Below are 23,695 nucleotides of genomic sequence, written 5' to 3'. Positions count from 1 at the left end.
ATTACTCATCAATCAAACCATCCATATTTATGATTCATATATACCTCTTAATATCACATACATGTATAAACCCTAGCCACTTTGAACGCAATGAATATAATATAATATAGATATACCTATATATATATATATCGATGTTCCATTATGGAGGAACATTGCTCTAAATTCTTATAGGATATATGTGTTTGTTTATCTTTGGCTGTGGGAAGAAATGAAGACCTTGTTGTGGCTTTTTATAGCCAAAAGGGAGAGAGGGGGGATCGAGAGAAATCCTAACAAATCCTATATTTTCTCTCTCTTCTCCAATTATTTGGATACAGATAATCTTGAAGATAATGGAAGCAAAAAAGATAATAAAGTTATTTTTTTACAGAAATATTGATATATTTATTTCCATTTCTAGTTAATTCTCTTTTATTTTTACCTTTTTTTGCTCATATGATAAAAACCCAATTCATTGCTATGTAATCGAGCCAGACTGATATATCTTGTTTCCGTTTCCACTATAAAATTTAAAGGAAATTGAAGACTTTACAAATGTTTAAACCAATGGAATCTGGACAAACAAGGAAGAAAATGACCTAACTATGTAGCAAAATCTGCCATAAGTATTTTGTATGCAAAATCGCCTAAACCACAATCCCAAATGTTTTGGCAAGATCTGTCAAATTCGAAACCTCAAATCTTAAGTATACTTTGCCATAAGTATATTATAAGTCTGTCAAGATCTATCGAAAGCCAGCCGACTCAAATACTTACAAAATATGTTAAGTTACTTACGGTTAATACGTTGTCACTTACACATACAATTAAGGTTTGCTTACAAAATATATTTTAATAACATATAACCGCACATTTATCATCAACATAGAATAATATATATATATATATATATATATATATATATAGCCGAGTGGTATTACACAATGTTAGTGATGAAAATCTATATCTAAGAGCACCATTATCAATGGTTTCTTAATTTTGGTTCTTAAGAATTTTTAGTATTAAATTTATTATTTTTAGTTCTTAACTTTTTTTTTGTTCTTTAGCGAAGGAACTCATCTTAGATTTAATACACATTTGAGAATTAATTTTAATCAATTAAATGCTAAGATCATCTTAATATTTTCTTTAGATCCCTCCATTAAAGATGGTCTAAAGTAGCATATGCTAGTATGCTACGAGCTAAGCGCGCGCACACACACACAAAAGGATAGTCTGGATTAAACAAAGCCAGCAGACACATTTAATTTGTTCAATCTCTCGGTCGATATTTTCTACTTTGCATGTAAGTCATATAAAAATCCATTAAACACTTTTATTCATCATTTTTTCCCTCTTTTTTTCTATAGGAATATGTGAATATCATTCATCATTACATTATATTAAAAACTTTTTATTTATATACTAAAGACATATGTTATCTATTTATTAATCCGAATAGCAAAATAAATTTAATATATTATGATAAATAGATAACATAAGTACATAACATTATTTATGTTAACCCATAAGTAACACCTTGCCAATTAATTTGATAATGTACTGAGACCGTACGTCATCTAGTTCAAGTGATATTTTTTTTAGAATATAACGTGTGTTATGTACAGTGGTAGGTCGTGGATACAATCACAATTTCACGAGTATAATAAACTAAAGAAAAAGAATAATATCCGCATACGTATGTTAACTTTTGCTTTAGTATATAACAGAAACGATGCTCGAACATACATAAAAAAAATAGTAGATATTTCCGAATATGGGAATCATGTATGTGTTTGTGCTTTCTCGAGAACTTCCCCTTTGAGCATTTGTTCTCATCGATTCTTTTTATTCATAATGTACGTTTCGTTTTTGAGCATTACTTTTGAATTTTGATAAAGCAGAAGCAGAGCCGTAGCTGGATAGAAGCAAGAGAAGCGGGAGCTGCGGTCCTCCGAGAAATTATTAATATTTTCGGTCCTCAAATACCAATGTGTTTGAGTAGCTTAGTGGTATTATGTCATACACCACATATCTTAGGTAATGAGTTTGAATCACCTAAAGCATGAGAGAAAGTTTTTTTTTTGTTTTTTGTTTTTTTTATGGTTAAATTTTTTTATAAGTATACACTTTTCTAGAACGGTCTTATTTTTTTTTTGCGGGCGACCCTCATAATCGTTGCTACGGCTCTGAGCTGAAGACCCTGTCGACGGATTAATCTGCTTATAGTGAGAAAGGGTTAAAAAGATTAATAAAACCTTGGCTATTTCTAAATATATGTGTTACTCTTTTTTGTAAAAACGTTAATAGCTTTTTGTTGTTGAAAATATTTTGGTTAAATGTATTATTTATTTTATATATACTCCTTTCAATTAATAAGGGATTATATATACGTTGATTGATTGGAGGAATTTGAGTGACCACACACACAAAGTCACAAATCCAAAAATATATTATTCTATAATCTTGTGATGGTTATGGGCATATGGCCATATCTTTCTTTCCACTTTCGGCAAGAAAGCATGTGGAGAATGCCCAGCCTGTCACGTGTCATAATGGGGTTTGTTCGTCGTCCAACCCTACATATCCCAAAGTGGGAGTGGGAGTGGGTTTTGGCTAGTGTTCGTTCCCATTTCCCATTTCACATCTTATTTTCAACTTTTAGTTTCTTTTTCGTCTATCTTAAATTTGATAACAAAGTGAAATTATAATAACAAAAAATATTAGAATTCTCAAATAGTATGGTGGTTTATTTATTTTAATCGTAATACTTATGTCTAATGTGCAAGAATAAAATAAATAAATGGTTTACATAATAATTTAATTCCAATTAGTCCACATATATTTGATGCGTTTATTCATAACAAGTTTTTTTTTCATATTTATGATCCAACATATTAGTAGTTTATATTTGTTTGAATATATATGAAAAGAGATAATATACTAACATTGCAAACATGAATCTTATCGTATTACATTTTACAATACGTCTATCATAACATATTATGAAGAAAAATATCCTAAGATACCCATATTAAGTTTTTTTTTTTTTTTTCTTCTACAAATAAAATTACTTGTTTATTTTTCCAATAATACAAAGATTTGTATAAGAATATTTTTTCAACCAACATAAATTACAAATAAAAATTAAATATTATATTTGAGTTCTCTATTTTCAATTTAGAATTTATATTTCCACCATTCAAAAGAGATTTTGATTTATTTTAATATTATTGGGGGAAGAAATTTGCAATGGTATTTTTGAAACAAAAGCTTTTAAATATGGTATTTTAGAGAATTTCCCAATATGAATCGCTTAGTTTTCCTCCCATTAAATGTGAAAAAATTATTCATGGCATTCTCTTATTTGAAATGTTATATTTATTATCTTTAATAGATAAAACTCTCTAACAAACGATTACGGTACAAACTATTGTGATTAATATGAACGAAAAATGTTATTTCTGACATAAAGTTGAATCATCTAGTTAGTGTGAAACTAATGTATGTGATAATGTAGATGATTTTGTTTTTATGATTTAAAGGTATTCATTTTTGTCTCTTCTCATTTGATCCATATTATGCCTCAAATTTCCTTGATTTAAGGGAGTAAAAAGTATTCTAAAAACATATCGGGTCCAGGTCTTACGATAAGATTTTTACCTAGTCGGGTCGGATCACTATAGTCATGGACTCATGGATTTTCTGAAAAACAAATGCAATGTGCTTGTAACAACATTTGTGCAGTCTGTCACCATGTTATTGATATGTATTTGGCCGAGAGTGTATGATATGTCCAATTGAGTAGATATATTTTTTTTGAATGATGTAGGTATGGATTGTGATCTTACATGACAATTGGTCAATATTACTATTATTTCATGTTTTTTTCATTGACTAAGTATTAATTGTCACAAATGGATGCATTCAATTCTCCAATTTTTCAAGAATAATAGATTTTAATGCTATCATTTACGTTCTATGGTTGAAACTTAAATATGATGGAATTCATGTACATTGATTGAAAACAATTGATCTTCATAACTTTTATGAACCCTAAATTTTTATTTTCGCAAATGATGATGAACATATTTCTCCGTTTAAGCGTTTTAACTGTTCAACTGTGTTGATTTATAGCTTAACCCGTTTCATTGATGTACAATTTCAATGTCACAAGCTCTATGTTGCGACGATTGCTGCACGAAGAGGCTACTATTCTCAACAACAACAACGATTTTCTATTCTTCCCCAGAAACGACGCTCCATTCTTCCCCATCCTAACTATAGTATAAAGCAACATCTCTCTTAGCTCAGACACTTTTTAGATAATAGTGGTGGATTTGGTATTAGAAACCTCGTTGATAATGTTCCAAAGGGTCGAAATGAGATTTTGAAGTACATTTTCAAAACCATTGCAAACATTTTGAAATACATTCTCCAAGCTATTTGGGCTTATGGGAAAGGAGCAGTTGTAAGTATTTGTAACTACTTGAAAAATAAGTAGATTGAAAGAATGACTGATAACTATGTGCCAAATTTCTCTTGCTTTGCGTTTTTGTTGTGTGTGTTTGGGCCTTTTCGGGTTTTAAATTTGATGACATGATTGATGCGTTAAAGAGATTGAATGTGATGTTCATACTGAGAGCTGAGAGGAATGTTCTCTGTTTGGATTCTCTCTACCAAGACGTCCCGGTAATCCAAATTAGGTTGATGATTTGGGTGTTTAGTGAGCTAATTGGACTTGTTTGTAATGCTCATTGATCATCCAGTTGTGAACGGAAGTTGTTGATAATTAAGTGATTTGTGAAGTTATTAGTGTGTCGCTGAAGTGGATTAGTCATATAAATGAGTTCCGAGTTCTAGGATGGTGCTTAATTCAACATTTTGCATCATTACATGATTGTTAGTCTATTCTCATGATAGTAAACCTATGGTCCAATGTTTTCTCTATATTTTACTTCTTGCATTTTTTTACCTTTTAATCTAAACAAAAACATAAAAACCATTTGTTCAAGATTTTTTTGAATCTCGCATCCCTAATGTTGCAATCTTTATTACTCGTGGGATCGACATCTAAAATACTTTAACGATTTCGTTGATGCATTTAGATTATTAATTGACAAAACGCATAGATCAACAATAATAAGAATTTACATAAAATTTATTCAGTAATGATGGATTAATTGATGACTTGGGCTGTAAAAGTATTAGAGCTAGGCTCATTTTATTATTTTCAAACTCGGACTTTCCAAGACTAGATCAAAACTTGGTCTATTGTGTCTCTTTTCTAACTTCAAGATATTATAGTTGAGATGCAGGCCGGACCCACATGGTACCATAAATTAGATATAACCCATAAATTAGATATAATAGCGCCAAAATTTTTTTTAACAAATCTTGAAAAGTCCAAAACTTTTAAAGTAATATGTTCTTAATAATAAAAAAATTGGCCTTTAATAATATGTTTTAATTTTTTTTTTTTTTTTTTGCGCAAATGTCTTTATTTGATTTGGGCCGAGACTGCTGAGATATAGTATTGCGCAAATGTCTTTACTATTGTTTCTTTTATAACATGCTTGCAACATATTATAATATTTTGTGGATTTTGACAGTATCAACCCTCTGTCTCTTTATGATTGTGGTTTTGCGGGTTGATCCATATGCTCTCTTACATAAAAAAAAATTGTTTAGTTTTTAAAATTTTTTTGAAGAAATTTTTTTGGTGTCTAGAATATACCACTCCTTTTAGGCATCTAAAACTATAGCTCTAACCCCGTCCATAGCGGAGAAGTTTACACCTATCCCGTGGACGCTCGCCCGAATTCACACCCCTGTCTGAAATCATATCCTTGTGTAAGTGGCATGAACATAGCCTGATGGCATCCAAAACAGGTTTTTGATTGGAGAAATGATACAAAGGAGGTCATTTAAAAAAAAAAAAATACACCGGTTTGCATAATCCTAGACCTATAAAATCCTGGGACAGGACAAAAACTAAAATTCTAAAGTGAAATGGATACATATAGGCTAGCCAACAAGTAACTGAGATAGATAAGAAAGGATTAAAAAAAAAAAAAAGACAATTTAAACAAATAGTCCTGTTCTGGCTAAGTTGTTTTCAGAAGAGACATTTATCTAAATGTTTCCATGTGAGTTAAGTAAGCTGTCGCTTTTCAAGCTTAGAATCTGTCACAATTTCTTTCTAAAAGAAGTGACAGATCATTGTGACTGATTCCCAAGCTTTTAAACAAAAACAATAAGAAGACAAAATGATTAGAGATTTTTTCTTATGCACAAAAGCATGACTATAATTTAGTTTCATTGAGGCCTGTTCTGATTTATTAGTGGGTAATCTCCAAGTTGTTCAACTTTCCAGCTTTGGTGAGAAGCAATGTGCTTGTGTGAAGGAGTATATAGCTGCCAACAAGAAACAAAAACTGAAAACAATTGTATTGTTTAAATACTCAAAACAAAAATATTATCTTAAGTGTTTTAGGTACCTCCATCTTCTCCATAAGCTCTCTAGCCGATGGAGCAGAAACAACGATATTACGAGCGCCTGGTTTAATAAAACCTTCTTCAACTCCAGTGTCAAATAAAGCAAGTAAATTGTTATAGTAACCATCAGCATTCAAAAGACCAACCTGCAGAAATTAGTACAATCCTAATCATCAACATAGTATCTAATGTAGATACCAGCAAAGGGAATGGTGTCAAATACCGTCTTCTTATGAATACCAAGCTGTGCCCATGTTATCATCTCCAGTAGTTCCTCCATAGTTCCATAACCTCCTAATGAAACAAGAAGCCAGCATCATTTAAAAATGCAAACTTTTAAAAACTTGCTAGAATCTTTGGAATTAGAAAACTCGCCAGGGAGGGCAATGAAAGCCTCAGCTTCTTGAGCCATTGCAGCTTTGCGCTCGTGCATGTCTGCAACAATTCTTACATCTCCAACAGTCTCACCAGATATCTGCATAAAACCGATCCAATCCACAAGCAATAAACAAAACAAAGTCTGTAGAGTTTGTAGAGTTTGAAACATACCTCAATAGGCATCAAAGCTTTAGGAATGATCCTAAATCCATATAAAAGATATTTTAGATTAAAGTTTTAAATTGCATTGCAACTAATGGAAATGAAGACAAAAGTGGAAGAGAGACACTTAAAAGACACCATAAACCAAATCAATCTTTCTCTTCACCTAAAACTTCACACCAATCTTTAGGGAAACAATTGATTCATCTATTTCTTCTTTTAAACAATCAGAACAACACCCACAAAACAGAAACACTTAAAAGATGAACAAATTTGCATTCACTAACACTAAAATCTAAACATTGTCCACCAAAAAGTTAATCATAGAGCGAAAAAACTCAAACCCATGTCTAAAATCATTCACATGAACAACCAAATTTCAAAAAGTTTGTATTTTGGCATTCAAAAACACTAAAAAGTTCTGATTTTTCCGTTCAATTGCAAGAAAAAGTTCGTATCTTTATCCAAGAATATTAGAATAACAAACCAGTTCATTGCCAAGTTCGATTGCAGCATCACTGAAAACTTCTCTGTGACCAGAGTGACTTCCGCAAAAAACACAGATTTTACTGAATTTGGTTCTCTGATTTTCCTCCATTAATGATTATGCAAAATCCAGCTCTTTTTTTTTAGGCAGAAGCCGTTATAAAACCAAAATCGTGAAAAAAGGAAGCAGAATTCAGAACGAAGAAAGCGACAAAATGAATCCTCTCTTAGCTGGTACTCTGGTACTATGGACGACGTAAATAAGCCAATAACCAAATAAAATTTTCAAATAAAAATATACTATCTATATATACATTTTTGAAGACATTTATGAATCATAGAGTTCCAACTTATTTACGATCAAATGTTATTGACATTAATTATTTAGATTTTCAAACTTAAATCAAGATATTAACATAAAAAATCATTTCCAAAAATATTAAACTAATATATTAAGCATAACTAATCATTGCCACAATTATATCCATATTCAATTCGATTTCCTTAAAAAATCGCAACAATCTCTACATTTAATGGTGACCATTCAAATCTTAATCCGGTTTTTAATCTTCAATCTTGACCGTCGGTCATACGTAATTAATTCAAAAATCATTATATAAAATTAATTATTATTAACTAAAGTTTAAAAAAAATATATATAAAATCAAACTTTTAAATTGACTCGAATGTGGAAGCCCCCTTGGCCCATTGGTTGATCAAGGGTTCATTAATGCTTCTACATCAGAGGTTTGGGGTTCGAGCCCCAGATACTGCGATTTATTAATAAATTTGCAGATTATTGGAGACAAGTGTGCAGGAGATCTCCAGCGAAGTACAATTATAGCCGTTCGTCAGGATTCTACACAGAGAAAAAAGTGTCCATCAAAAAACCATGAAGAAGGAGGTGAAGGAGGTGAGCATGAAGAAGGAGGTAAAGGAGGTGAAAGAAGTGTGGATCTAATTCGAGTCAATTTTTTTTTTTTCGTCTAGATTTATTATTTATTGCAAATTATGAGAACTGTTACATAGAAGATCTACACCGGCAATTTCTTCTGACCCATACTAGATCCACGACAGACTACACTTCTTTCTTCGTGATCTTGATGAATACCGTCAATTTCTTCCTTCTCTGCGTAGAATCCTGGCGAAACGGCTATAATTGTACATCGCTGGAGATCTCCTGCACACTTGCCTCCATTAATCTGCAAATTTGTTAATAAATCGTAATATCTGGGACTCGAACCCGAGACCTCTTGGTGTAGAAGCATTAATCAACCTTTAGTCAACCAATGGGCCAAGGAGGCTTCCACCACTCGAATTATATGTCTATTAAATAAAATATTAATAAAAATAACAAAATGATGTATAATTTTACGGGACGGGTTATATAGTGGGAAGGGGTTGGATCGATATTAATACGGGACGATATTAATATCACGGATGAAATCTTACAATTAATAATCAAAATACAATTATACAATCCTAAACACTTAACAAAATAAATAATATTAAAAATAAAATTTAAAATTTAATTTTTTAATTAAAAAATAGCCCCGCGGTGTAAAATTTAGTATTTTAATATTAAAGTTAAACCAAAACAAATATATATATATATATGTTGAGTTCAGGAAAAAATATTAATGCTTCATATATAAAAAAGGATAGCTAGTAAAAAATTAATGTCATTTGCAAAAAAAGAAAAAAAGAGTAAAAATTTAATGTTTTGAAAAGATAATGGACAATATTAGGCTTGAGCATTCGGTTGATTCGGTTTATCCTGATCGGTTTATTCAGATTTTCGGTTTTTTCGGGATGATCATAATTTCACCGAATTGAACCACATAAAATAATTGAACCCAAGTTGAAATGAAAAAAAATAATAAGTGAAAGATCATGCACATTTTTTAATAATTTTTCTCCTTTATTTTAAATAAATTTCTTTTTTAAGAAAAGCCTTTGCTTATATAATCGAAACTACGAAAATAATTAGAAGAATACAGAAGAAGGAAAAGAGAAAAACAAAAGTTGTAATTTCTTCTTCACACGTTTTCCTTAAAGTGGAGGAAATTTGTTTTCAAACTTTTGTTTTATGCCCATATTCGTCGCGTATTCGTGTCAGTGCTTATATTATTACATGCTCCATTAATTTTAATAACGTCAAGCATCATAATTAATTATAGTAAAAATTATTTTGAATGTGAGAGGCTTACTGTGAAGTTTAGACCAACTTTTACCAAGGCTTGTAATGAATTTTACCTTCGTTTAGAATCAGAACTTGTAAAGAACAGAGCTTTGAGTGTTTAGAATAAATGGAAGAACTTGGCTAACACGAAAAACAGAGCACACACGAGATTGTTAACCCAGTTCACACCAACGGTGCTACGTCTGGGCCGGGAAATCTTTTCCGGAATCCACTATAACCTTTGAGATTTTCAAAGAGATTTCTCACCCTCACAGCCCTTTACAAAGCTAACTCAGATTCACTCTCTTTCACTCTCTGTTTCCCCAAGAACACTCAATACAAGTTTACTCCCAATTGAATGTCTTTGCGTTTCTCTACCCTCTCTCTCTCCACAATGCTCAGCTTAAATAGACAAAGAGAACTTAACCTAGGTTCCTTCTGGATCCTTCCCGTTTAGTCCTCAAGACGCTCCTTTGCAGCTTCCAGGAAGTTGCCTCTCGCATTTTGTCTTCTAACTCCTTTGGGTAGAGCTTATCCAGGGATGCACTTTACCACAACCAGACAAGAAATGCTTTAACCATTCAAACGTTGCTTTAGTGACCAACGCAAACGGCTACTCGAGTCTTGTGGTCCTGCGTCTGACGTGTCTTATGCATTGCTGGCATTACTTGTTCCTCAAGCTTCTTCATTTCTTGTGTTCTTCTTTACTAATTCTCAACAAATCTCCACCTAGTAAAGTAAGAACATGAAACATGGAACAGAAGAAGCGATGATACCTTAGAGAGATTGAACTTGACTTGTTATAGTTTAGGATTCCTTTCCCGGTCCTGAGTTTGATTACTCAGCCTTTACACGCAGCGAGTCCAAAGCTGACTTGAACTTGCTGACGGGTACTATCTTGGTGAAGATATCTGCAGGGTTGATCAGTGTGGATATCTTCTGGACTTCCACAACTCCATCCGCAATTACTTCACGGATCTTGTGATACTTGATATCAATGTGCTTCGTTCTGTCATGATGCACATTGTTCTTTGACAAAGCTATGGCACTTTGAGAATCACAAAAGATCTCCACAGTCTTTTGCTCATAGCCAAAATCCTTTAACAACCCCTTAAGCCATATTGCCTCCTTAACAGCTTCAGTGAGAGACATATATTCGGCTTCAGTAGTAGAAATAGCCACTACTTTCTGTAAGCATGACCTCCAGTTTATGGTGCTTCCACCAAGTGTGAACACCATTCCACTTGTTGACCTTCTGTTGTCAATATTTGCAGCGTAGTCTGAGTCACAGTATCCTCTAAGTATGAAGTCTCCTCCCTTCTTGTAACACAACTTCATCTTGAGACTTCCTTTAATGTACCTAAGTACCCACTTTACTCCCAACCAATGCTCCTTGATCGGTTTGCTCATGAACCGACTGATAATACCAACAGAATAGGCCAAATCTGGTCTTGTTCCAATCATGGAGTACATAATGCTTCCCACGGCATTAGAGTAAGGTACTGACTTCATGTACTCTTCATCGTTGAGCAATTGTTGCTCTGTTGCAGCATGCATTTTTAAATGAGCACCCAGAGGTGTCACAACAGACTTGCACTGCTCCATATTGTAGACTTCCAGTACCTTGCTTAAATAATCCTCTTGAGACAAAGTGAGAGTTCCCTTGACTCTGTCTCTTGAAATTTCCATGCCCAATATCTTCTTTGCTGCTCCAAGGTCCTTCATTTCAAATTTCTCACTGAGTTTCTGCTTTAACTCTGAGATAACTTTCATATCTCTCGCAGCCACTAACATGTCATCGACATATATGAGTAAGTAGACCTTAGAACCATCCTCCAGTGTCTTGATGTATGCACAATTGTCACGCGGGCTCCTTTCAAAACCTATTTCCAGCATGTAACTGTCAAACTTTTGATTCCATCTTCTTGGTGACTGCTTCAGACCATACAGGGTCTTGTTCAGGAGACACACTTGATCAGACTTGAACTAACTATCAAAACCTTCTGGAGCTTCCATGTAAATCTTTTCTTCTAGCTCTCCATGAAGAAATGCGGTTTTGACGTCTAACTGTTCAAGTTCATAATTCTCTTCTGCAACAATGGCTAGCAGTATCCTTATAGACACATGTTTCACCACAGGTGAGAATATATCAGTGTAGTCTACTCCTTCTCTTTGTGCATACCCTTTAGCAACGAGCCTTGCTTTAAATCTTGGCTTTTCAAACCCAGGAATTCCAGGCTTACGCTTGAAAATCCACTTGCAGCCTATGACTCTCTGTCCTGCAGGCTTAGTGACTACAGTCCATGTGTGATTCTTCACCAGAGAGTCCATTTCTTCATCCATGCCGCCCTTCCACAATTCCCAATCATCATCTCTTAGAGCTTCTTGATAATTTGCAGGCTCAATGGTGTCTCCATCAAATGTGGTGACTAGGGCTTCCGCATCAAAGTACTCTTCATCATCATCAGTGAACTCACTGTAATATCCTTCCACATCAAAATGTCTTGGAGCTTTAATCTCCCTCCTGACTCTGTCTCTGACCAAATGGTAACTTTCAGGTGAATTGTTTACCACTTCATCATTGATCTCTGTTTCTTCAGGTTGGTGACTTCCTTGAGGTGGTGTGTGATCTCCTAGGGATCCTGTTTCTTCCGAGAGATCTCCACCAGAACTCATGTCACTTGTTTCTTCAAGATCAATGTCTAGAGACCCACTTGATGTTTCTTCTTGTTCTTGATCAGAGTCTTTATTCTTCTGAATTAAATCCTTGTAGACTGCATTTTCTTGAAATGCTACATTTCTGCTGACACTGCACTTCTTCTCCTCCGTTAACCAGACTTTGTACCCTTTTACTCCTGTAGGATAGCCTAAGAAAACTCCTTTCTTTGCTCTAGGGACCAACTTGCCTTCATCTGCATGAACAAAAGCAACACAGCCAAATCTTTTAAGATAGCTATAGACAGGAGGCTTACCTGACCATTTCTTGTCAGGAATCTCAAAGTTAATTGCAGATGAGGGTGTCTTATTGATGAGGCTTACTGCAGTGCTTGTAGCTTCAGCCCAAAACGTCTTTGGTAAGCCAGAATCACTCAGCATGCTCCTGACTTTCTCCATTATTGTGCGATTCATTCTTTCTGCAACGCCGTTTTGTTGAGGCGTATAGGCACATGTTCTATGTCTGACAATGCCTCTCTCCTTGCAGAACTCACTGAACTGAAGATTGCAAAATTCAAGTCCATTGTCGGTTCTTAGAATTTTGATCTTCCTCTCTGTTTGGTTTTCTACCATGACACACCATTCAGCAAAGGTACCAAAAGCTTCATCCTTGTGCTTGAGAAAATAAACCCACACCTTTCTTGAGTAGTCATCTATGAATGAGATGAAGTACTGACATTTTCCCAAGGATAACGGAACCGATGGAGCTCCCCATAAGTCAGAGTGAACGTAGTCTAACTTATCTTCTGTACCATGTGTAGCCATAACAAAACTCAGTCTTCTTGCTTTACCATAGATGCAGTCTTCACACATCTCAAATCTTGAGACTTTCTTTCGGTCTAGGTACCCTTTCTTGACCAAAATATCCATATTCTTCTGACTAATATGGCCTAGTCTTCTGTGCCATAAGACTGTGTCATCATTCTTTCTTTCAACATTCAGCAAATGACCATTCTCTGGTTTACCCTGAAGTAAGTAAAGCTTCTCATGCCTGTTACCAACAAATAGAGTCCTATTTCCTTCCTTAATTACTAAGACTCCATTATTAGACTCAAAACTGCATCCTTGTTCCTCCAAGGTTCCCATAGAAAGTAAATTACGATCCATGTCAGGAATGTACCTTACATGAGTGAGCACCACAGTTGAGCCATCTCTGTTTCTGATCCTGACATTTCCAATGCCTTTGACTTTTGAGGTAGTCTTGTTTCCCATCCTTACAGAGCCTACTGCTTCATCACTCAGATACTCAAACCATTCCTTCTTGTGAGTCATGTGGTAACTACATCCAGTGTCCATGATCCACTCATTCTCAAGATTTACATCTGTTGAATGGAGTGCTTCTGACACATAATGTGCTACTGCATCCGATGAACTTCCCTTTACCGTTGTAGCCTCTCCTTTGCTGCTACTGGATTGGTCTTTCCCTTTGACTTGTGATTTTCCCTTGTTAGGGCATGAGGTCTTGAAATGACCTTCCTCTCCACAAATCCAACAACACTTTTTTTTCTCTTTAGATCTTGATCTTGATCGGTTGTTCCTGTTGCCTTTTTCTCTCTGCTCTGGTCTGCCCCTTGTCTCATTTTTCTCCTTGACATACAGACCCTCTGCTTGTCCCCGTATACTCTTCTTGTTTGAGCCGAGCTCCAGCTCCTTTGAGTATATAGCTGCTACAACTTCATCAACAGACAATGTTGCTCTTCCTGAGCTATACTTCAGAGTATCTTTCAGTTGATCAAACTGCTTTGGTAATGACATCAGTAGCAGGATGGCTTGATCTTCATCAGAGATTAACACGTTTGTGTTTTCAAGATCAGCAATAAGACGCAAGAACTCGTCTATGTTTCCTTCAACAGACAAGTTCTCCTGCATCTTGAAGCTATATAACTTTTGTTTCAGATAAATGCGGTTTGGAAGAGCCTTGGACATGTACAGTTTGTCTAAGGCATTCAACATAGAAGTTGCAGTCTTCTCTTTCTTGATCTTCCTCAACACTTGATCTGAGACGCTTAAAACAATGGTGCTCCTTGCTTTCTGTTTCTTTTCCTCCATCAGAGCTTCTTTCTCTCCTTGTTATGGTTCTTTTCCTTCCTCTTCTGACTCCTTTGGATCTGAGACCACCTGTGTTTCCTTGAGAGCTACTGTTAGACCCAACAGATCCATGTGAGCCATGAGCTTCTCCTTCCACAGTGTGTAGTCTCCACGTCCATCGAACTTCTCCATTTTAACCTTTGCCGACGACATGGCTTCTTTGTTTTGTAAGAACCTTACAGAACCGCCAATACAAAGAACCAACGCTCTGATACCACTTTGTGAAGTTTAGACCAACTTCTACCAAGGCTTGTAATGAATTTTACCTTCGTTTAGAATCAGAACTTGTAAAGAACAGAGCTTTGAGTGTTTAGAATAAATGGAAGAACTTGGCTAACACGAAAAACAGAGCACACACGAGATTGTTAACCCAGTTCACACCAACGGTGCTACGTCTGGGCCGGGAAATCTTTCCCGGAATCCACTATAACCTTTGAGATTTACAAAGAGATTTCTCACCCTCACATCCCTTTACAAAGCTAACTCAGATTCACTCTCTTTCACTCTCTGTTTCCCCAAGAACACTCAATACAAGTTTACTCCCAATTGAATGTCTCTGCGTTTCTCTACCCTCTCTCTCTCCACAATGCTCAGCTTAAATAGACAAAGAGAACTTAACCTAGGTTCCTTCTGGATCCTTCCCGTTTAGTCCTCAAGACGCTCCTTTGCAGCTTCCAGGAAGTTGCCTCTCGCATTTTGTCTTCTAACTCCTTTGGGTAGAGCTTATCCAGGGATGCACTTTACCACAACCAGACAAGAAATGCTTTAACCATTCAAACGTTGCTTTAGTGACCAACGCAAACGGCTACTCGAGTCTTGTGGTCCTGCGTCTGACGTGTCTTATGCATTGCTGGCATTACTTGTTCCTCAAGCTTCTTCATTTCTTGTGTTCTTCTTTACTAATTCTCAACACTTACAATATAAATAAGAGGCTTACAATATATCTCATGTATATAATATAATGATTTTAGTTTGAAAATTTGATAATTTACGAGTTACGACTGAAAATCTTCATTTTTTTTTTTGGATAATTTTGTGTATTTTTTTATACAATATTTCTTTTTTACAACCACCCTCTATACAATGGCCAACGCAAACGCTCGAGAGAAAGAAATTTTTCTGATTTGTGTTAACCAAACAAGTTCTCTCAACAAGCAAATTAAAGAGACGTGAAAGTAATGTCTTTGCTGAATTTGCTTATAAAAGCAAAGCAGATATACACATTGTACTCTTACTTTTAATCCTCGTTTCACTGCTCATTCGTGTCTTTCTTCTATCAAGGTTAATTACCTTTTTTTTTCTTTGATTCTAGGTCTAATCTTTGTTTCTTGCATAATGCATGGGTCTTGTCTTGATCTTGAAAATTTTGCTTCTGTAACTACATTACTCGGCTCTCTTGTTGTCATTTTCTGTCAGGATTTTTTATTTCTTGACAAAGAATCTATGAAATCGAACACATTTACTTACTTTTTGTTGATCTGACAAGAGTTAGACAGATTTTTCTGATGACATTTGTAATAATGTCTGAAATCTTCAAAGTTGAAAAAAAAAAACAAGTTGGATTTTTTGTGATCTTGAAAGTTACTACAATGCTTCACTCACTTTAGTGTCTCCTCTTATCTCAGTTTTGATAATCTTGTGTTTGATCCTAAAATTTCTTTATATACTCTCATCATTTTAGGGTTATGGCTTATATTTGACGGTTCATCAAATTAAAATTTTAATAAATAATGTTTTTTTTTCCTTTTTTTTTTTTTTTTTTGTCAAACATGTTTTTTTTTCCTTACAAGGTCTTTGCTCTGATTAGATCTGGTGACGATGGACATGGAGACTTCTTGGAGATTTCTCAAAAGTGTTTGCATACTTTCCTTTCTCATTGGCGCTTGTTCTGTCTACCAAAGCCTTTGTCTTGTCGATGCTCAAGCAGACGCCATTGTAACATTGCAAGTAGATGCTTCTAACATGACAAGACGACCAATTCCTGAAACTCTATTCGGAATCTTCTTTGAGGTTTTGCACAGTTTCATGACTTTACTATAGGATTTTTCCCACCAAAATTCTTTGTTCACATTAGGCCTGGGCATTCGGATTTCGGATCAGATATATTCGGATTCAGATAATTCGGGTATGAAAGTTTATTATCCGTTCAGATTTTATGACTCTTCGGTTCAGTTTCGGTTCGAATATATTTGGGTTCGGATAATTTGGGTAGGAGAGTTTATTACCCGTTCGGATTTTATGAGTCATCGGTTCGGTTTCGGTTCAGATAGGTGTCGGATTCGGATCGGTTTTCAAAAAAAAAAAAACTAAAAAACTGTTCAATTTAAATAAAAATTGGTTTGATCTTACTAAAATTTGGTTAAATTTTGCAAAAATATGTATAATATTTAAAAATATAACTAAAAATTTCCGAAATCTAGGTTATTTAGGATATTTTTGTTATTTGCTATAAAATTACAACTAAATCTAACTAATATTTTTGGATATATACTTTTATTTCCGGTTTTTGGATATCTTTTCGGTTTTCGGTTCGGATCGGGTTCGGTTCGGATAATTCGGATAGGAAAATTCATTATCCGTTCGGGTTTTGTGACTATTCGGTTCGGGTACGGTTCCGGATTTCGGGTTTTATGCCCAGCCCTAGTTCACATAGATCTTGGTTTTAAAGAAGTAATGGTAACTTTGTGACCTTTTAAGCATGCATGAGCTAAATCTAAACTGTTTTTATGTAACTTTACTAGTCCTAATGTTTAATGTTTTAATTTAACTTAGCTCTAATAAAGTTTTTGAATCTGATAAAATTATTGACAGGAAATAAATCATGCTGGAGCAGGTGGACTATGGGCTGAACTTGTTAGCAACAGAGGTTTTTCTGGATTTTAGAAGTTTTCTATAAAGCTTTTCATTAAAAAGAATGGTAATAACAATCTTTGGTTCTAGGATTTGAAGCTGGTGGACAAACCATTCCTTCCAATATCTGGCCTTGGTCCATTATTGGAGATGAATCATCCATATATGTCGTTACAGACCGTTCTTCGTGTTTTGAGCGTAACAAGATTGCTCTTAAAATGGAAGTGCTTTGTGACAGCAATGGCAGTAGCAATTGTTGTCCATCAGGAGGAGTTGGGATTTATAACCCGGGTTATTGGGGCATGGTTGCATTTTATACTCTCAATTACAATTTGCATTTCCTTTAATGATTAAACAAGTTTTACTCATTTGTCTATCTTTTCTATTAGAACATTGAAGAAGCGAAGAAATACAAAGTGGTGTTCTATGTGCGTTCGACCGGAGACATCGATGTGTCTGTGTCGTTTACAAGTTCGAATGGATCATTGACTCTTGCGTCAGAAAATATTATGTGAGAAAGAAACTTTCACATTCTCCAACATTTTTCTGAATGCTTCCTTAATCATGTTGTTCATTTATTTCTGTAGAGCTTTGGCTTCTGATGTTTCAAATTGGACTAAAAAGGAAATGCTTTTAGAAGCAAATGGAACAGATAATGGTGCAAGACTTCAGTTTACAACAACCAAAAAAGGTTCAATTTGGTTTGACCAAGTCTCAGCCATGCCTATGGATACTTACAAGGTCTGTTTACTTCGTTGAGACGACGATGGCTAATATATAGAGTCTAGCTGCATATTCAAAACAGAGAAATTTATCTAAGAAAAATACAAAATTTTTGATTTTCTTGGTTGGTCACAGGGACATGGTTTCAGCAGAGCCGGCTCAACGTTTATGAGGGCCACAATCAAAGGAAAAAAAAAGGCTGCCTCATATTTATATTAAAAAAAAAAGCATATTATTCTTCAAATCTAACAATTCTCAATGCATTTCTTCCTGCAAACTCATTCATCAAGCTTTTATAATCAAGTTTCTCATCATTCCCATTATCACTCTCAATCTCAGTTTCAATCTCCATATCACTCTCATTCGCATTCTCATTCTTTTTCTCTCCACACTCGTGTTCATCACCATGTTCACCAATTTCATCTTCACAAGTTTCTGAAATACCAGCTTCTTCACTACTCATATTGATCTCTTTTTCTAAAGGCTCATCAGTTTTAGAAGTTTCAGATTTTTTTACATACCTCAACATCGAGTTTTCCATTGATTTTGTTAATTTCTCTTGTCTCTTCTTTTTTCTTACTTTTGATGCTCCTCCTGGCTAGTGTCTTATTCGATTCGAAGTCATCTTCCTGCAATCATTGAACAAATCAATAGTTAGTATGACTTTCTGTACAAGGAAGAGATAGAGTCGTAGAGAGAAAGTTGTTTGTCTAATGTTTAAACGCATATAAAAAATCAATTGACAAACCTGAATTGATTCAAAACTCAAGTCTGAGCAAAGTGAAAAAAAGAGAAAGATGAATCTGATATTGTTGCTTTGATGGAGATTGATGAGGTCGAAGGGAAGAACGATTCACGATTGCAAATTTGCAAGACCAAGGAGGAAGAAGAAGAGCAAACGACGTCTTAATTAGGTTTTAAGGTTTATTGCTTTTTTTGATTAATATTTGTTTTATAATTTTTGTTTAAGTAAATTAAATTTCGTTTTATTTTTTATCACAAAGCTTTTTAATATTATTTTTCGTTTTATTTCTAAAAAACGGAAAAAAAAAAAAAAAAAAAAGCTATTACCAAGGCTTGAACCCGAGACATGGGACATTATACACATGAGAGCAGACCACTAGACTAAAGGAACTTCTCAGAAATATGGGGCCGCAAATTAACTATAATATTTGAGGCCACAAGCCACTGCCTCATGGGCCTGTGCCATGGGCCGGCTCTGGGTTTCAGAAATGATCTTTTCCAAATGATGGTTGATCTAAAACCGCGTTTCATCCGATTCCCGGGTAATTTCTAGAGAGCAAAATAGCATTTGACTTGGTAAAATATATATGAATAAAGATGAGAAAAGCTAAAAGACTTATCAATATTTTGAGACTTAGGTGGTTGTTTTGTGGAGGGTGAATGGTTAGGCAATGCATTCCGCTGGAAAGAAACCGTGGGAGCTTGGGAAGAGAGACCTGGCCATTATGGTGATGTTTGGAAGTACTGGACTGATGATGGCCTTGGTCACTTTGAATTCTTTCAAGTAGGATGTTTCGTTCCTTTTCGGTTCTATAACCATTTCATCAAGGTTTTCAATTATTCCTCCTAAGCTCGATATCAAATGTCGAAACAAATATTCTTGTAGCTTGCAGAAGACATTGGTGCAGCCCCAGTATGGGTGTTTAACAATGGTAATTCTTAAGCTCTATATCTCAAGACTTTGCTTTATTTACATGTATCTACCTTTTTGTAACTGTTGCAGGGATCAGTCACAATGATCAAGTTGAAACAGAAAATGTCAAGCCTTTTGTTCAAGTATACTCATGGAACTATCTATTTTAATTAAGAGAGTGAGAATGGTTCATTAGTGAGCCAAAAGTGAAACTAAAATGTCTCTTTTTTCTCGGTTTCAGGAAGCGATTGACGGTATAGAGTTTGCTCGCGGAGATCCTCAGTCTACATGGGGATCGGTTCGAGCTGCAATGGGACATCCAGAGCCTTTTGAACTGAAATATGTTGCGGTCGGGAATGAAGATTGTTTTAAGAGTTACTACAGAGGTTTTTGCATTTCTCTCTGTTATTTAAAACCATTTTGAAAGAAACAGACAAGAGATCTTTGATTATACTAACTTAAATACATAACTTCTTTCAGGAAACTATCTTGAGTTTTATGATGCTATCAAAAAAGCTTATCCAGACATCAAAATCATCTCCAACTGCGATGCATCGTTTAAGCCGCTCGATCACCCTGCTGACTACTTTGATTACCACGTAGAAATACCAAAAACAAGAACCGTTTCAAATTTTATTATGCATAACATTGGTTTTTACAGATTTTTATTATTCCCTTTTGTTCCAGATTTATACTCTTGCAAAGGATTTGTTTTCCAGGTCCCATGACTTTGACAATACACCGCGCAACGGTCCAAAGGTGCGGTAATAGATGATACAAAAGAGTTTGTTTTCGACATTAAAAAACTTTGCCTTGAATCTTCTTCTAATGAAGAAGCTTTCAACATTTTTTGGTTATAGGCTTTTGTTAGCGAGTACGCTGTAAACAAAACGGATGCTAATAATGGAAACCTTTTGGCCGCTCTTGGGGAAGCAGCCTTCCTCCTTGGTTTGGAAAAGAACAGGTTTTTCTCAAAACTCTATCTTCTTCTTTGGTTTTGAAAAGAAAAGTTAAAACAGTCACTGTCCTGTTTTTGTTGCAGTGACATTGTAGGAATGGTTAGCTATGCACCTCTCTTTGTCAACACAAATGATAAAAGGTATCCCTCACTTTAATTTTAACGGTTTTTATCGGTATCTTGAATGCGGTAATCAGAAACAAGCCGGTTTCTTTTGTTTATTCAGGTGGATCCCTGATGCAATAGTTTTTAACTCGTCTCATCTATATGGAACTCCTAGCTATTGGGTCCAACAGTTCTTCACCGAGTCAAGCGGAGCAACTCTTCTCAATTCTACTCTTAAGGGAAACTCTTTTTCTATTGAAGCATCTGCTATCTCCTTCCAAGCCAATGGCAAAACTTACATACAAATCAAGGTTTGGTTATTTCGCATTCGCAGAAAACAGATGTATAGAGATATAAGAGTTCTGTTTCTGACAAAATATGAATGTTCATATATTGAAGGCTGTAAACTTTGGAGAAGAATCAGTAAATCTAAAGGTAACGGTGACCGGATTGATCGCAAAATTTTATGGATCCAAGAAGAAAGTACTTACATCTGCCAATGTGATGGATGAGAATTCTTTCTCAACCCCAGAGATGGTAAAACAGATACACATGACTTAAGGCTTAGTTTTGTTCTAAATCTTGAAAATGTTGGTAAGTTGTTTTCTCTGTTCCACTTCTACAGATTGTGCCGCAAGAAAGCTTGCTAGAGATGACTGAGGAGGAGGACCTTATGTTTGTTCTCCCGCCGCACTCGTTCTCCTCCTTCGATTTGTTGAAACAATCTGAAAATATCATCAAGATGCCAATATGATTCCTACAACAAAACTTCAACAATGTGAAGAGAAACATCATGTTGGAGACTTCATATCTTTTACTCTTCAGTGGTCATTAAATATATAAACGTATATATGTATATGTTCGTGAATAATAAACAAAGTTATTGCCCTAAGATTACTTGATCCGCAAGGTTAATACCAACAATTTAGTACTAGGTTACAAGAAGGCCGAGAGAAAAACAACCAATGCTAATACATTTGGACCCTAAACTGTTTAATCAAAGGAACTTAGATTGTGTAGTCAAAAAGCAGCTAAAAATAGCCCACAATTAAAATGTTTACTGGTTAATTAAAACTGCTCACAGTTTCTTGTTTTACTTTTCTTGAAACTATATTTAGAAAGACATCGAGTAACAAATCTTAAGACTTGAGAAACTAAAATTTCCTTAATTCCAGCAATTTAACTCGCCTTTCAAAGCTAAATAGACTTTACAAACAGACACCAAAATATTAAAAACCATTAAAAGAAAATGTTCCATTACTTTCACACAATTTTGATTAATTCTATTATATTATTTTGTATGTAAGAGCAAGATGGCTCCCTTCATCGCCTTATTCACCGGCCTTTGTGGCTTCAAGCAAAAAACTCGGCCATTGGGAACGATCGGGTCGGGGAACCAATCATCTCCTCTTGAGACCACAGAAAGAGAACAAACATGGAATGACTTCCAGAACAAGGAAAGCGATGACTTGCAGAACAAGGAAAGCGATGATCAAGATACTAATGCATTTAACGACTATGATAGTGACACAAACTCTGAGCTTCCGTTGCCTCCAGCGAGAAAAGGAGCGTTACGTGGAACATATTCGTGTAACAACATGGTGTTAAGAAGATCTTTGTCTACTAAGAAGAAACTGAGCGCGAGCCTAACGATCCAAATGCCGAGATCATTGTCCATGGTCCTTAAACGTGCCGTTGAGGAGGATAAATCTGTGAGGAATAAGAAACTGAAGGCGGAGAATTCGATTCTGATACGTCCAATTATACTTGGAGAGAGATGTAGGGTTCTTGATGCGGAAGAAGGAGATGAAGAACATAGCCAAAGAATGCCAAAGAACCGAATATATCGTCCTAGATCCATGAGTTCGATCTCGATTTCGAGAACTAACTCGAACATCGATATGAATGCAATTCCCGTAGAAGTAACATCATCAGAAGACTCAGTGAAAAAGAAGGAAAATAATTATTAAACAAAAGATCTAATATTATGATATCTAAAAAGAATCCGAAATGAATTAGCTTCAGGGTGTATCCCAAGATTAGGGGTTAATTGTTAAATCTCATGAATCAGAGTGACATCATCGTGAAAAATTCGATGAAGAGTGATATCATCAATTTAATTTGAAGGATCATGATAAAAAAAAGTACATAATGACTTCAAAGAAGCTTTTGAAACAAATAGAGTTGTAATATATATTAGATGCATCTCTTTTAACCTCCTAAAATGTATCTACCATTTATTTCTCCAAGTACATATGTAACTAAGTGATTTATGAGAACCAAATGCTTTGAGATTGCTTTCAGCTTCTTTATTTTCAACGATGACTCTAGAAAAACATTAAGTAACATATAAGTTTTTATATTTATATTGGATAAGAAATCTCTTATGTGATAAGATATAGATAAGAATGAATAAACAACAAAATGGTTTGAAAATTTTCTTAGATTAGTTACCTCACTTAAGCTGCAAATAGTGTTAATAAAAGAAACGAGTTGATATAATAGATGGTTAAATGAATATAAGTTGAATAATAAAACTGAGATGAATAAACAATTTTTCATCGTTCGTGTCATTCATCTCCTATTTAGAAGATGAACAAATTTTTAACTAAAACAAGCAATTTTTCATCTATTAAGTGGAGCCTAATAAAATTCCGATAAAAATAATTTTATTGTAAATGGTGCATTTCTCGTTGAATATAGTTGAAAGCTAGATTTATCTCTTTTAACCTCCTAAAATGTATCAACCATTTGTACCTTTAGTATGCCAGAAAAAGATTGACGAGAATCGAGTGCTTTGAGATTGTATTTTTGGTACAAAACGTTTAGTTTTTTTTTTTTTTCCTTTTTCATTTCAATGATAATTGTAGAAAATCAAATAAGAGAGTAAGTCACGCATAAGTACTTTTAT

The 23,695-nt window shown here is 34.7% G+C and overlaps 3 protein-coding genes and 1 long non-coding RNA gene across 5 annotated transcripts; 2 read left to right on the top strand and 2 right to left on the bottom strand.

Annotated features, from left to right (window-relative positions):
* Nucleotides 1-5,859: 5,859 nt before the first annotated feature.
* On the bottom strand, nucleotides 5,860-7,702 carry LOC9310369 (cytokinin riboside 5'-monophosphate phosphoribohydrolase LOG8). Of its 2 annotated transcripts, XM_021020500.1 has the most exons (6): nucleotides 7,508-7,702; nucleotides 7,030-7,060; nucleotides 6,856-6,955; nucleotides 6,704-6,774; nucleotides 6,483-6,626; nucleotides 5,860-6,399 (listed from the first exon to the last, which is right to left on the bottom strand). In XM_021020500.1, the coding sequence occupies exons 1-6, from the start codon at nucleotides 7,534-7,536 to the stop codon at nucleotides 6,301-6,303; spliced, it is 474 nt and encodes a 157-aa protein (XP_020876159.1). In that variant the 5' UTR covers nucleotides 7,537-7,702; the 3' UTR covers nucleotides 5,860-6,300. The 2 variants fall into 2 exon arrangements, with proteins under 2 accessions (XP_020876159.1, XP_020876158.1); XM_021020499.1 differs by having other exon boundaries at nucleotides 6,856-7,060; nucleotides 7,508-7,701.
* An 8,453-nt stretch (nucleotides 7,703-16,155) lies between these two features.
* On the top strand, nucleotides 16,156-21,566 carry LOC9310368 (alpha-L-arabinofuranosidase 2). Its single transcript, XM_021020503.1, is given in 19 exon segments — nucleotides 16,156-16,221; nucleotides 16,261-16,501; nucleotides 17,303-17,357; nucleotides 17,432-17,646; nucleotides 17,731-17,852; nucleotides 17,929-18,083; nucleotides 19,270-19,350; nucleotides 19,447-19,592; nucleotides 19,695-19,740; nucleotides 19,812-19,864; nucleotides 19,963-20,107; nucleotides 20,202-20,320; nucleotides 20,409-20,480; nucleotides 20,582-20,685; nucleotides 20,764-20,820; nucleotides 20,906-21,095; nucleotides 21,184-21,321; nucleotides 21,410-21,534; nucleotides 21,536-21,566. Coding segments are annotated over 18 exon segments (2,046 nt in total). The 5' UTR covers nucleotides 16,156-16,221; nucleotides 16,261-16,309.
* LOC110227085 lies at nucleotides 18,300-19,027 on the bottom strand. The gene is made up of 2 exons (XR_002330885.1): nucleotides 18,586-19,027; nucleotides 18,300-18,499 (listed from the first exon to the last, which is right to left on the bottom strand). It is a non-coding gene; the product is annotated as an uncharacterized LOC110227085 (long non-coding RNA).
* A 531-nt stretch (nucleotides 21,567-22,097) lies between the features above and the next one.
* On the top strand, nucleotides 22,098-22,911 carry LOC9310367. The gene has a single exon (XM_021020501.1). It carries the CDS (start codon nucleotides 22,098-22,100, stop codon nucleotides 22,752-22,754), a length of 657 nt encoding a protein of 218 aa, XP_020876160.1. The 3' UTR covers nucleotides 22,755-22,911.
* Nucleotides 22,912-23,695: the final 784 nt, after the last annotated feature.

The sequence above is a fragment of the Arabidopsis lyrata genome (assembly GCF_000004255.2).
Source record: "Arabidopsis lyrata subsp. lyrata unplaced genomic scaffold ARALYscaffold_6, whole genome shotgun sequence".
NCBI lineage: Eukaryota > Viridiplantae > Streptophyta > Magnoliopsida > Brassicales > Brassicaceae > Arabidopsis > Arabidopsis lyrata.
Note: the sequence above shows the minus strand (reverse complement) of the source record. Positions and strands in the feature narration are given on the sequence as shown.